This window comes from Equus caballus, chromosome 1 (assembly GCF_041296265.1).
Source record: "Equus caballus isolate H_3958 breed thoroughbred chromosome 1, TB-T2T, whole genome shotgun sequence".
Lineage (NCBI taxonomy): Eukaryota > Metazoa > Chordata > Mammalia > Perissodactyla > Equidae > Equus > Equus caballus.
In genome coordinates, this window is record NC_091684.1 from 131,692,403 (window position 1) to 131,704,218 (window position 11,816).

Sequence of the window (11,816 nt, forward strand, 5' to 3'; positions counted from 1 at the left end):
TTTGCATTTCCACTTCCGTGTGAATTGCCTTCCTCCCTTCTGAAATCCCAAACCACTACCCCCAACATCCACCTGTCTTTAACTGAAGATGGTATTTAAGGTGGCAGCTTTGGCCTTCTGGCGAGTCACTCAGTTTTCCAGGGTTTCTCCCATATATGCATGTAATTAAACTTTTATTTTCTTCTGCTAACCTGCCTTATGTCGCTTTAATTATTTGACCAGTCATAAGATCCAGAAGGAAAGGTGGGGGATTCTCCCTCTTCCCCTACACAAGCCTCAGGTGATTCAAACTCTTGGCACTTCACACGGACCACACCCTCTGTTCTCCAGCTTGCAGGACTGAATGAGTTGCATTGGATTTTGAGCCATTTTTTCTGGCCCTGTCCCCTCCCCCTCCTCCGGCTAGTTCCCCGCACTCCAGCCACACCTGGGTATTTCCCTTTTCCAAACATACCCGTAGGCCCTTGCACATGCTGTTCACCTGGCTCAGATGGCACTCAACACTTGTTTTTACCTACTTCTTCCTACTTGTCTTCAAGGCTCACCCATTTCACACAGCACCTCCTGGGACCCAAGGACACCTACTCATCCCCAGGCAAGACAGGCCCCTCCTGAGTTTCCAGTGCCCTTCTCTCAGGTTCTGTGGCTGCAGTGACCATAATATGTTGGAGTTGCCCATCTCTTGGCCTGTCCCTTTCACAAGCCAGGGACCTCTTCTGGCCCATATGCATACAATACTGGGACAATGGCAGCTGCACTCTAGATCCTGCCCCATGCAAGGCCAGGCTCCAGCTGTTGGGAGGCACAGGAGGAAAAGCGTCACTGGGCTCAGTGAAACCCACAAAGATTAGGGTCAATGCCAGGCAGGTCTGACCAGCCCTAGCGGACTGGCTCCTGGCCCAGATGGAATGTGAAACCACATCCAGGAAGCCACCTCAGCAGACCTGAGAACAAACCTCTGTGGGAAAAGAGCCCAGCAGGCATAGGGTGCTAATGTGTGGGAGGGGCCGTCCCTTGTTGGGATGCAGTCACCAACATGGGTAGGGGGGAACAGCTTCTGTCCTACCTAGACTTTGGCGGGCACACCCTTGGTCCTGGGAGAGGGGCATGTGCTGGGGCCTGGTGACTCGGCAGTGGGCTAAGGCCAAGAAAGGGGGGCGCTTTCCCTGAGCAGGTAACTGGCTACCCCGTGGGCATGTGACAAGGGCCCACCTGGCCAGAGCCAGCTGGCATAGGGTGTGGAGAGCCCCAGCATCTTCGGGGGCAGGAACAGGGAGAGCTGCAGCCTGTGGGCAGAGGGCTAGGCACCTGGTGATGACCAGACCAAGCTGACCCTGACCCACCTCCCCCAACACAGCCAAGCCCCAGGTCCAACAACAACCCCAATGCTTTAATGTTTAATGGCCTGCCTCCAGGACCCACAGCCTTATTACAAAACCTTAAATGGGCCAAAGGCCCAGTTTGCAAGCCTCCAGCTGTTCAGCACTCTGCAAGGAGGTAAGCCACAGCAGGCTGGCTGATGGGGTTCTGGCTTGGGGAGTGCCAGGGTCTTCAGTACATCTCTTCAGAGACTTCCCAGAACTGAGGGGTTGCGCAGCCTGTCCCTTCTAGTCCCTGAGTCCCTGCAGCTGCTTGGCTTCCAGCAAACACACAACTTTCTCAGGATAATGCACCATGTGGCAGAGGCAGCTCAGGAAAATCACTGGTGTCAATTCAGGACAGGCCTGGGGCCTCCTGAGTTGAGAGCAGCAGGCTCAGGACAAGGATGCCAGCCCCAGGCTGTATCCTTGTGCCCCCTGTCATGGGGAAGGGGAGGGGTAGGCTCCCTCAGGGAGCTCCCGGCTGGGGGTTGGGGCCCAACCCCAAATGCTGGGGCTATGGCCCTAGGCTTTCTCGGGGATGACCCTAGAAAGTGTGAATCACACACACGTACAATGTACCACTCTGAGAAAACCAAGTCCTATGACATACACAGACTTTCTAGAGGAAGGTTCTGCTTGCCTCAGCCTCACATTCTAGACCCTGGCTGAGATCTAGGCCCCTGTCCTGGGCAGGGAGCAGAGAGCAAACCATAATGGGTGTGTTAGGCATTACCCCCACAACACCCTGCGAGGTAGGCTGTGTTGTCCTATTTTACAAATGGGGAACAGAGGGTTCAAGAGAGGAGGTGACCTGCCCGGTTACACAGCAAGGAACACAGGAGCCAGGACTCAAACCCACATCTGTTGGACTCCAAAGCCCACATTTTCTCTAAGGAAGAAATAGGAAGGAGTCCTTTCTAACAAAGGCCTTCAAGTTAAAAGCTCAGGGGCTCTCAGCCCAACCTGGGGGTAGGGGTGCAGGGTGAGAGCTGGAGGAACTCCAAGGGCATGTCCACTCCTGACCCCAGGCAGCCGAAGAAGGGAGGGGGAGGGAGCGTGACTCCCAGACAGCACCCGTGACCAATGCTACAGGTGGTGGCTCTGGCTGCCCAACAGCCGTGGGTGCGGCGTGGGCCGGTCTGGTCCTGAGGTTTTGTGGCCCCAAGTGGGCAGTGCCAGGCCATTGAGCCAGGCAGTTTCCAGCAGGCTACGGAAGCGGGCCCTCAGTGTGGGGCCGGGTGGGCTGGCACTGGCAGCAGGAGTAGGTGAGGCACCATGGGACGCTCCCCCAGCAGTTGCCTCTGCTTTCTCTGGGCCAGGGGTTGATGGCTTCCTTCCCGGCTTCCTGGCCTTGGGGACAGGTGACTTCCAAGCCAGGGCTAGGTTCTCCGGCTCATCTCTGGCCATGGTGGGTTCTGAGGAGGGTACAGTTCCAGCCTCAGTGTCCAAGTCACCTGGAAAATGAACACAGTCAGGTTACAGACCTTGAGACCCTCAGGTCCCATTTCCTGGCCTCCAAAGCTGTCTACACCAGTGGTTCTGCTCTGTCCTGGGCCAGGACAGTCCAGGTAGGGTCACAGACATCAGGACCCTTCCCCGCATGTAACCACTAGCCAGAGACCATCAAGCCAAAAGGGGGGGGTGCTTCTCCCCAGGTGACACCAGAACTCTGTCTAATGAGGGCACTGCTCAGAAGCTGTTTGGGTGCAAGGACAAGAGGAAAGAGGCCAAACAGGCCAGATCTGATCCAAAGGCCCACTGTACAGGTGGGGAAATCGAGGCATGGAGAAAAAGTGGCCTGCCACACATTAGAGTACCATCATTTTTCGGCCACTCCAGCCCCAGAGCTGGAGCAGGAGCCAGAGCCCAGGCAGGGACTGGCCTGAAGGCAACGCCCAGAGGGAGAGGGGTGGAGGAGGAGGCGGAGGGGATGGGAGAGGGCTCCTGATCAAGAGCACGCCTGCTTGGAAGGGAGGCTGCCAGGGGATTACTGTCTAAGGACAGTACAGAGGGCAGCCCCCCAAGGAAGCGGGGAGGACCCACAGCTGAGGGAGGGAGGCGGAGAAGGTACCAAACTCCAGCCAGTGGCAGGAAGCTGGGCCCCAGTCACTTCCTTATCAGGCCCCAGACTCTTGCAGACTTGGAGCAGGAGGGGACTGTGAAGTGCCAGGGCCCCACGGCCCAGCAGGCAGCCCAGGAGAAGGAGAAATGGACCTGTCCCTCTCTGGGCCCAGACCACCCAAATGTACGGGGAGGAGATTGGGCTGGGGGGGCCCTCTGAGTGACACCTGACACACTCCCACACTTTCTTACTCAGGAAGGGAATGCTCACACTTGCATTTTCTTTGCACCTCATTGGGACAAATGCCCCAACTTAAGTGCTCAGAGGGCAGCAATGCTGTCCTCCAGACCTCAAGCTCCACATCTGCACTCACTACCTCGGGCCCCTTCTCCACCCCAACCTGGAACCTGGACACGGGGAGAGCCCAGGGCAAGGCTGCCAGGAGGGGAGGGGACAAGAAACACTACGGAGACAGCCTGGACAGAGGCTTGGTGGTGGGAAGGCTGGGGGGCGGGGAGAGAAAGACTACAGGGCGGGCCTTGGGCCTCGATGCCAGGTGTTCTGACACAGCAGAGGCAGTGACGGACACCACCTGGCACCATCAGCAAAGTCCTGGCTGAAGAAGTGAGATTGTCCACACCACGAAACACTGCAGCCATTCCTGAGAGCAAGGTCAGGCTAACTGAGCCGACGGAGACAATGCTCCGGGCCATAAAAAGAGCACGCTGGAGAACGATATGCACAAGACATCATTTAGTGCCACAAAACAACATTCCGACTTACGGGCACACTTCGGGGAATGTAAATCCCTGGGAGGATTGTGCACATTCACAAGGTAACAGTGTGTGGGGGGGACCCCTGCCAGGGTTCAGGAATGAGGCGCTGGGTGAGTGGGTGCCATTCACTGAGATGGGAAAGACTGGATGGAAGTGAAGCTTAAGGGAAAGCCCAGGAGTATGGTTTGGGAGGAGTTAAGGGTCAGAGAGACACCAGGTACAAAAAGCCCAGCAAGCAGTCAGTTATTTGGGGCTCAAGCTCAGAAGAGGGGAGACACAGACACAGGGGGAAATGATCTCAGGTGGAGAAGACCGTACCAAAGACGGAGAAGGCACAGCAGAGGAGGAGAGGGACTCTGGGAAGGTGCAGGGCCAGGGAAGGTCAAGAGTTTCCAAGGAGACAGAGCAGTTGGAATGTTCAGAGGCTTACAGAGGGGACTTTGAAGGCTCTTAGTGATGCTGGGGGCAAAGAGCGATGGGGATCCATAGAGCCCACCCTGGAAGGCCAGCTCCTCCCCTGACACCAGTTCTTGGGCCTCCCCTGCCCTTTCCAGAGGCCCTGGAATCCCTTAGCTGTGACCACTCACACACCTGTCACGCGCTCACACAGCTCCGGTGGCTACTGGGGCTGCCCCATGCTCACCCAGCTGGCGGCGTACACAGTCACGCCACTGCAGGCCCAGCAGGTCAGGGTAGATGTCAGGCAGCTGGCGCAGCGCCAGCAACTTCAGCATGCGTGAGGTGCAGCCGTGCAGGGCCCGCTCCCGCAGCGCCCGCTCCTCCGACAGCGTGGTAGGACGCAGCTCCACGCGATGCTCCTGCAGCACATGGTCCACGGAAGCAGGCGGCAGCCGAGGGAAGAGCCGCTCCTTTACCAGGTGGATGGGCACAAAGATGGCGCCGGCCCGCACCACATGGGGGAAGGGGCACTGCTGTGTGCACACGAAGCTCTGCAGCTGGGATAGCAGCTTGCCCAGCAGCCCCTGCACACCCTGACAGTCCTGCCATGCTGCCTGGCCCCAGGGCCCAGCCATCTCAAGCCACTCACGCAGCTTCTCAGGTGGAGAGTGGGCCACTGAACCTGAGATGGCGTCACATAGGGACGCATGCAGTCCTGCAAAGTGTTGCTCTGGGGAGTCTGCTGTGATGGGGGTAGAAGCTGGAGCAGGGCCTGCAAGTGGAGCCGGGGCTGGAGCAGGTGACGGAGCTGGAGCAGGGGTTGGGGAAGCCATGGCTACAGCTGGAGGGCTGGGCAGTGCCAGGTTGAAGCAGGCCACAGGCAAGGGCTGGGTGAGAATCTGTAGTCCAATGGGCACAGATGCAGGGGTGGGTGCAGGCTGTGCAGGCTCAGGGGCTGAGGTGGGTGCAGATGGGACCACAGCTGCAGGCAAGGGTGCTGGCCGGAGGATCTTGAATTTCCGGAACATGAAGGCAACGGAGCTGTGGAAGTTGGTCCTCGGGGTGGCCTCTGTGGTCACTGGCATCCCAGGCAGCCCAGGTGCTTCTGTGACTGTCTTTTTCAGGCCTGGCGGATCCGGCACTGTGTTCCCCATACCTGGCAAGTCTGAGACTGTGTTCCCTGTGCCCGGCACATCCACAGCTACAGTGGGCTTGGCATGCACCACAGGACTAGGGACATTGAGAGGAGGAGCCTCTGCCACTGGCTTCTTCACACTCAAGTCCAGTGCCATCTCCTCCCTAAGTGAGCAGTGCGCCCTGGAGGGGGCCTCCTGGGCCGGCAGGGTTCCCTTGCAGTCTTTGTCATGGCTCTCACTGGGGGCTGGGGCTGGGGCCGGGTCAGGCTCAGCTGTGGCCTCAGGTGCCTGCACATCCAGGTAGTCACGGTAGGGGGCCAGGCTGAAGACATTGTCGATAATAGGCATGGGTGGAGAGCTGGGTGGCAGCATGCCCTCATTCTGTGGAAGAGATTGGCGCTCCTCAGCACAGGGAGGGAGAGCCGGTGGGGTGCGGGGAACAGGACTGTCTCCGATGACAATGGGTGCCCCCAGGTGCTCATCAAGCTGGGGCTGGAGCTGCTCTTTCCTGCAGCTGGGCAGCCACATCTTCTCCTCGGCTTCCTGTACTGGTTTCTCCGTAGGCCTCATAGGCTCTGAGCACGGCTGGCGGGCAGGTAGAGGCTGGCACGCCCGCTGGAAGGCACTGGGCTGTGGAACAGCCTGCATACTGTTCTGGGAAGGTGGTGTCCCTCCAAGCCCTGGGGATGCTCCATAGAGAGAGAGATCATCCCGCGCATAAGGAAAGCCCAGTGTCTGGGGGGCAAAGTCCAGTGGGCAGCGTGGAGCGAGAGGTGGCTCCAGCTTGAGGCCTGGTGAGGGTGCTGGGACAGGTGCAGAGGGGTAGGAATAAGTGTCCAGCCCCACTGGGGGCATATAGGGTGTCTGGGATGCCTGCTGCCTCAGGTAGGGGCTGCTCAGTCCACCAGGTGGGTACCCAGCCCCCTTGTGAGCTCCCAGTGCAGCCACTGAGCTATAGCTGCCCTGCTTCTCTGGGTGGCGACAGGCTGGAGGGCAAGGCAGGGCCTGCGGGGGGTGAGGCAGCAGGCAGTGGGTTGGCACTGCATCCTGGCAGGCTGGTCCCAGGGGTTGGGCCAGCTGGGTCCAAGGACTCGGGGGTCCCTCGGACAATGCCTGCTTGGAGTCCCCAGAGTAAGGACCTGCATACTTGGAGGCCAGGAAGCCTGTGCTGTGGATGGTCCGATACTTCTCTAGGAATGCTTGGCATGGAGAGAAGCTCACTGAGGAGTCTTTGCCAGATCCCCCAGCTGGCACCCCACGCAAGAAAGAGCCATCCAGGGATTGGCCCTTTCCAGGAGCTGGGGTCAGAGAACAAGGGGAATTGGCCGAGGGTAAGAGGGGCCCAGTCACCAGTGTCCAATCAACATCTAGTGGTCTCTTCGGTGGCCCTTCCCCCAGGCAAGGGGAAAGCCCATAACACAGAGGGTTGCGGTAGACAGGTTTGGGTGCAGCCAGCGGTGGGCCTGGGTAGGAATGAGCCTGGGGACTGAAAGGCAGGAGCTCAACAGGGCCAGAGTCTTGTACCTTCTCAGAGCTTTCTGCTGGTGGGCGGTAGAGCAGGCAGTTGCTCAAGAGACTGTCTGTCCGAAGTGGGGGTCCTGCCATGCTGGTAGGGTACAAGGGTGGGTATGGGGTCCAGGAAGCGAACCGTTCTGACCCTGCCTTGGGAGCACCCCCCACGGGACAAGAGAAGTAGGCACCCTTGTAGCTGCAGGGGTCCTGGTTACCAGCAGAGGTGGGCAGGCTGTGCCCAGGCCCGGAGTCTGCCTCTAGGCGGGGCAGCTTGCCATACATCACAGGCCCCAGCGTCCCCAGTGGCCTCTTCTCCGCCATCACTGTGAAGGCTTCAAGCCCTCCGCGGCCCCAGCTACTCAACTGCCGACCTGGGAGAGAGAGGGAGAGAGGCAGGGGCTGTCAGAAGAGGCTATAGGCAAACAGGGCTGCTACTCTCACAGGCTCACTGTCACACCTAAGAGCTGGGCACTTTGCAGGTGCTCGATAAAGACAGTACGAACGAATCAAGGCATGAGCCAACAACGCAGAGCTTCCCAAGTCCATTTCTGAAGCTGCAGAACCTCTGTTTGACAAATTCTTGTGTTGCAGTCCTACACATACCCCCCACACCCATTCCAGGAGCTCCTTCTGTTCAGATTTCCTCCACATGATTCCTAAGACCTCTCCCTTGGGGTTTCAGACTGCAGGGCAGTCAGGCTCACTTCACTTGGCTATCTCCATATACAGGTGAGGAAACCCATTCACTTCAAACTCACTGATGAAACAGATGGGCCGGGAGGCAGGCTCCCCACTTCCCACCACAAGCTCTTATTCCAAGATGCCACAGAGACCTCAAGATGCCCACTGCAGCCAAGATGTGGACTCAGCATGGTCATAAATTCCGACTTCCTGTGGCCCTCTAGATCTCTCTGATTTGCCGGTCTTTTTAAAAATGGCAGAGCCAGGCCTAGAACCCAGGTCCCAGGAGTGATACTGATGCAGGGCTTGGTTCGGAGGGCGGCTTCCAAGGTGAAGTGGCTGGAGGCAGTGCTTCCTTCAAGCCCCACCCCCAGCAGGAGAGCCAAGGCCGTCCAGCAGATGGTGCTGTGGCCCTGCAGGAAGATCCCAAAAGTGTCTGGTAGGAGAGCCTGTGTCCCTTCCAGCCCTTCAGCTGCAGTTGGCTATTCCAGGCCCAGCACCAGGGACAAGCAGGTGGGGAGGTGGGAGGACGTGAATACCAGTGAAGGAAACCCCAGGGCCACAGAGCTGGCAACTACCCTCATTGTACTGATGGAAAAACTGAGTGCCAGAGAAAGACGAAGGCCCTGAAACAAGCCCAAGCAAGGTCTGGGACCCAGGCCTAGAGAGGTCAAGTGTGGGTTTCCTCAAGGCAGCAGGCACCCAATGACTCATGAGGGGTCATCTGAGGCCAGTCTGCCAGGGCCACATTGACCTGCCCTCTACTTCCTCAGCACCCTGTTCCCCAAAACCCTCAGGTGGCTTAGAAAGGATGAATCAGCTCAATCTTGCTACGATTAGGCCACGGGCCAGGTGTCCCAGGTTTCCATCACCAACAAGCCAAGACCAGCCCACCCTTGGAGCCCCTCCTCCTTTCTGGTTGGTGGCCAGCAACAGCCACAGGCTGAGTTAGACAGCACATTCTGGGGACAGGAAAAGCCAAGGGTAGTATGGGGGCCAATGTCTACTCCCAGCCCAGCCTAACTACACTAAGGAAGCCAGGCAGGACCCTCAGAAAGAAAGTTGGCTCATCTTCTGGTCAGAATCTGACACCTCAGGTCAGCCTAGAGCAGGGGATGTTCCGGAGAAGACAGGAAGGGGCATCAGGGCATGCCCTATGGCAGGGACCCTACATTCCACTGGGAAAGCCCCCAGCCTGCTGAAAGCAACTTTGCAAGAAGGGGTTATATGGCTCTGAGGTGCTGAGCCCCCGCCTCTGTCTTCAGGGAGCTCTGGATTAATTAAGTGCTGGCGCTCGTCTCCCCTCCCCCACATGCTCCTTGGGGCCTGCTCCATAGCCACCTCCAGCCCCGGGAGTCCTTCTCTCCTGGGCTCTGCTCATTGTGTGCCCTTTGCCCCAGAGACTTCCTGAGACACGCCCCAGGACCCAGCCAATAGAGGTGAGGCCACCTGGGACCCTCAGGATTCTTTGGGGGAGAGATGGGGGCTCCAGGGAGCAGCAGAAGACTATGAAGGGTATGAGGGTGACCTTACCACCTGACAGTAGGAGATGGAGAGCCTATTATACACTCCCTCACGTGAGGTCCCTCCCCACCCAAGACAGTAGCCAAAATGTAGGTGCCTCTTTCCCTGACACACACACATACTGAGGAGGGAAGCAATGGCTTGGAGAAGGGCAGGACCCCAGGGAACACGGTCACATCACCCTCTGGGCCACCAAGTTGTCCCCTGGCTGGGCTAGGAGGACCAACCTCAGCCAGAGACCAGGGCAGGGTACAGGAGAAAAGCCCACCACCGCTGTCCTAGCCCTTCCCTAAGCAGCAGGGGAAGATGCAGCCCCTGGCCCAATTCCCTGTCCACCTCCTGGTGGGTCTCCGGATGACACTGGGAAAGACCAGGAAGAAGAGAGTGATCCTGCCCAGCTGTGGCCAGCGTCTGGACTCTCCTGGCTGAACCGGGCCCCCTCCCTGTGTTCTCACACCTCCCCCAGCTGAGGTTCTGGGTCCTGCAGACGCCACAACCAAACCAAGGGCAGCCCAGGCTCCAGTGGAGGGGGAAGGGTCGCGCGGTCGGCCTCTACCCCCTTTCCTCTACCTGCCCCGCCCATAACTCTCGTGCCTGGGGCCCTCAGTCGAGCTGGCTTGGGGGCTGCCGCCGCACCCGACCCCGCGGGCTTCCGGGTGTCCCCATGCGCTGCCCGCAGGCGCACGTGCACCCCGGCAGGCTGAACACAGGCCGCCGCCACGCATGCAAACCCGTGCCTGCAAGTACGTGCATGGCCCACGTCTGCACACACCCCCCTCCAGAACTGCGTTCTCCCCTCGCTCGGGCCCCTGCACACGTGTGCACGCAGGTAGGCCCGCGCACCGAGCCCTACGGACCGACACCCAAAGACTGGCGGGAGGTCCGGAGCAGGGGGCGGCCGGCCGCTGAGTCCAGGCAGCCACCGCCTCAGGGCGATCCCGCCAGCCTGGGCTGCAGCCAGAGGGTGAGTCAAGCCGTAGCGAGGAAACCGCAGGGCCGTCCCGTCCCAGCAGGGCGCGTCCAGGGCCCCGCGGCGCCTCAGCGCCCGCCGCCCCCCAGGCCTAGCTCCCCCGCCCCCTCCTCTCCGCGCGGGCAGTCCACGTGAGCCGGGCCCCGCGGGAGGCCCGAGGGCTCGGCCTGAGCTCCTTCTCGCCGGCCCGGTGCCGGGGCCCCGGCGGAGCTCCAGAGCGCTCCCGGGCCCCGGGAGCCTCGAAGTCCGAGGGAAGTTAGGGCAGCGTCGCGACCCCTGCCCGGCAGCCCGCCCGCCAGGGGCCGGCGGCAGTTAGGAGCCACACCACCTCGACCGAGGCCCGGCGCGCTCCATCCCCGGGCCGGCCGGTAGGGGCGCCCTGGAGCAGCGCCACCCGCCCCTTCTCCACGCGTCGCCCGCAAACTCGGCCCAAGTTTCCGCGCCCGCCGAGCGGGCGAGCGCCTACCTGCAGGGCGCCAGGCTTCCCGCTGTGGCTGCCCGGGGCCACAGCCGCATCCTCCAGCGCCGCCCAGGCTGCGGGTCCTTGTCCGGCCGGGCCCTGCGCGGGAAGTCGCGGTGAGCAACAAGCCTGGAGCCACCCTCCTCGCTGCCGTTCGCGCCGCCGCCGGGCGCCGTCTGCGGTCCCAGGCGGGGCGGGCTGGGGGCGGGGCGGGGGCGGGGGCGGGGCGGCCTGCGCGGCGGGGGCAGAGCTCGCCGGCGCTCTGGGAGCCTGCTCTCCCCTGGGCCCAGGGGTGCCGAGGGCCGGCTTGGGCCCGCCCTCCCCGACCGGGTCGCGGGCGCTGTGCACTGTGTCTGTACCCACTGCACTCCGCGAACCATTGCCCGGCGCGCCCATCCACGCCTCCATTCAGTCACTCCCTTAGATCATTCATTCATTGCCACTTTCTAGCTCTGTGTACCTTGTGCGTGCCACTTGACCTCATGGAGCTTCAGTCTCCTTATTTTAGTAGAACTGGAATTACATCATAGTGGTGGTGTTATAGGGCTTAGAAGAGGTCGTACCTGACACACAGTAGGTGCTCTGGCTCCCTTGGCCAGTAGGGGGCTGGAGAAGGGCTCTTTAGTCTGTCCCCTCATCTCTGTGCAGCCAGTGAGGGCAAATTCCAGACGAATGTATCTCAGCCACTGTTAGGGCACCACATCTGTCTGAAGAAGGGGTGATTCCCCCATCCCTGGAGTGAGCCAGGAATGAGGGTGCTGGGGGGTTTGCTAAGTGGCCTCACTGGCTACCTCTGAACTTTTTTGGCAAATCTCCTTCAAAAAGACAGGCCTGAGCACGTGTAGCCTGCGAGGTGGGAGGGGTGGAACATTCCCAACCAGGGATGGTATGTTGCCGAGAGAGGGGTTGGAGAGCTGTCTCCATTTGCCCTGACT

General features: G+C 60.2%; 1 protein-coding gene across 2 annotated transcripts; it reads right to left on the reverse strand.

Moving 5' to 3' along the window:
- Positions 1–154: 154 nt before the first annotated feature.
- C1H15orf39 (chromosome 1 C15orf39 homolog) lies at positions 155–11,076 on the reverse strand. Of its 2 annotated transcripts, none has more exons than XM_023653368.2 (3): positions 10,888–11,076; positions 4,843–7,617; positions 155–2,815 (listed from the first exon to the last, which is right to left on the reverse strand). In XM_023653368.2, the coding sequence occupies exons 2-3, from the start codon at positions 7,565–7,567 to the stop codon at positions 2,448–2,450; spliced, it is 3,093 nt and encodes a 1,030-aa protein (XP_023509136.2). In that variant the 5' UTR covers positions 7,568–7,617; positions 10,888–11,076; the 3' UTR covers positions 155–2,447. The 2 variants fall into 2 exon arrangements, with proteins under 2 accessions (XP_023509136.2, XP_023509141.2); XM_023653373.2 differs by having other exon boundaries at positions 4,791–7,617; positions 10,888–11,055.
- Between the last annotated feature and the right edge of the window lie 740 nt (positions 11,077–11,816).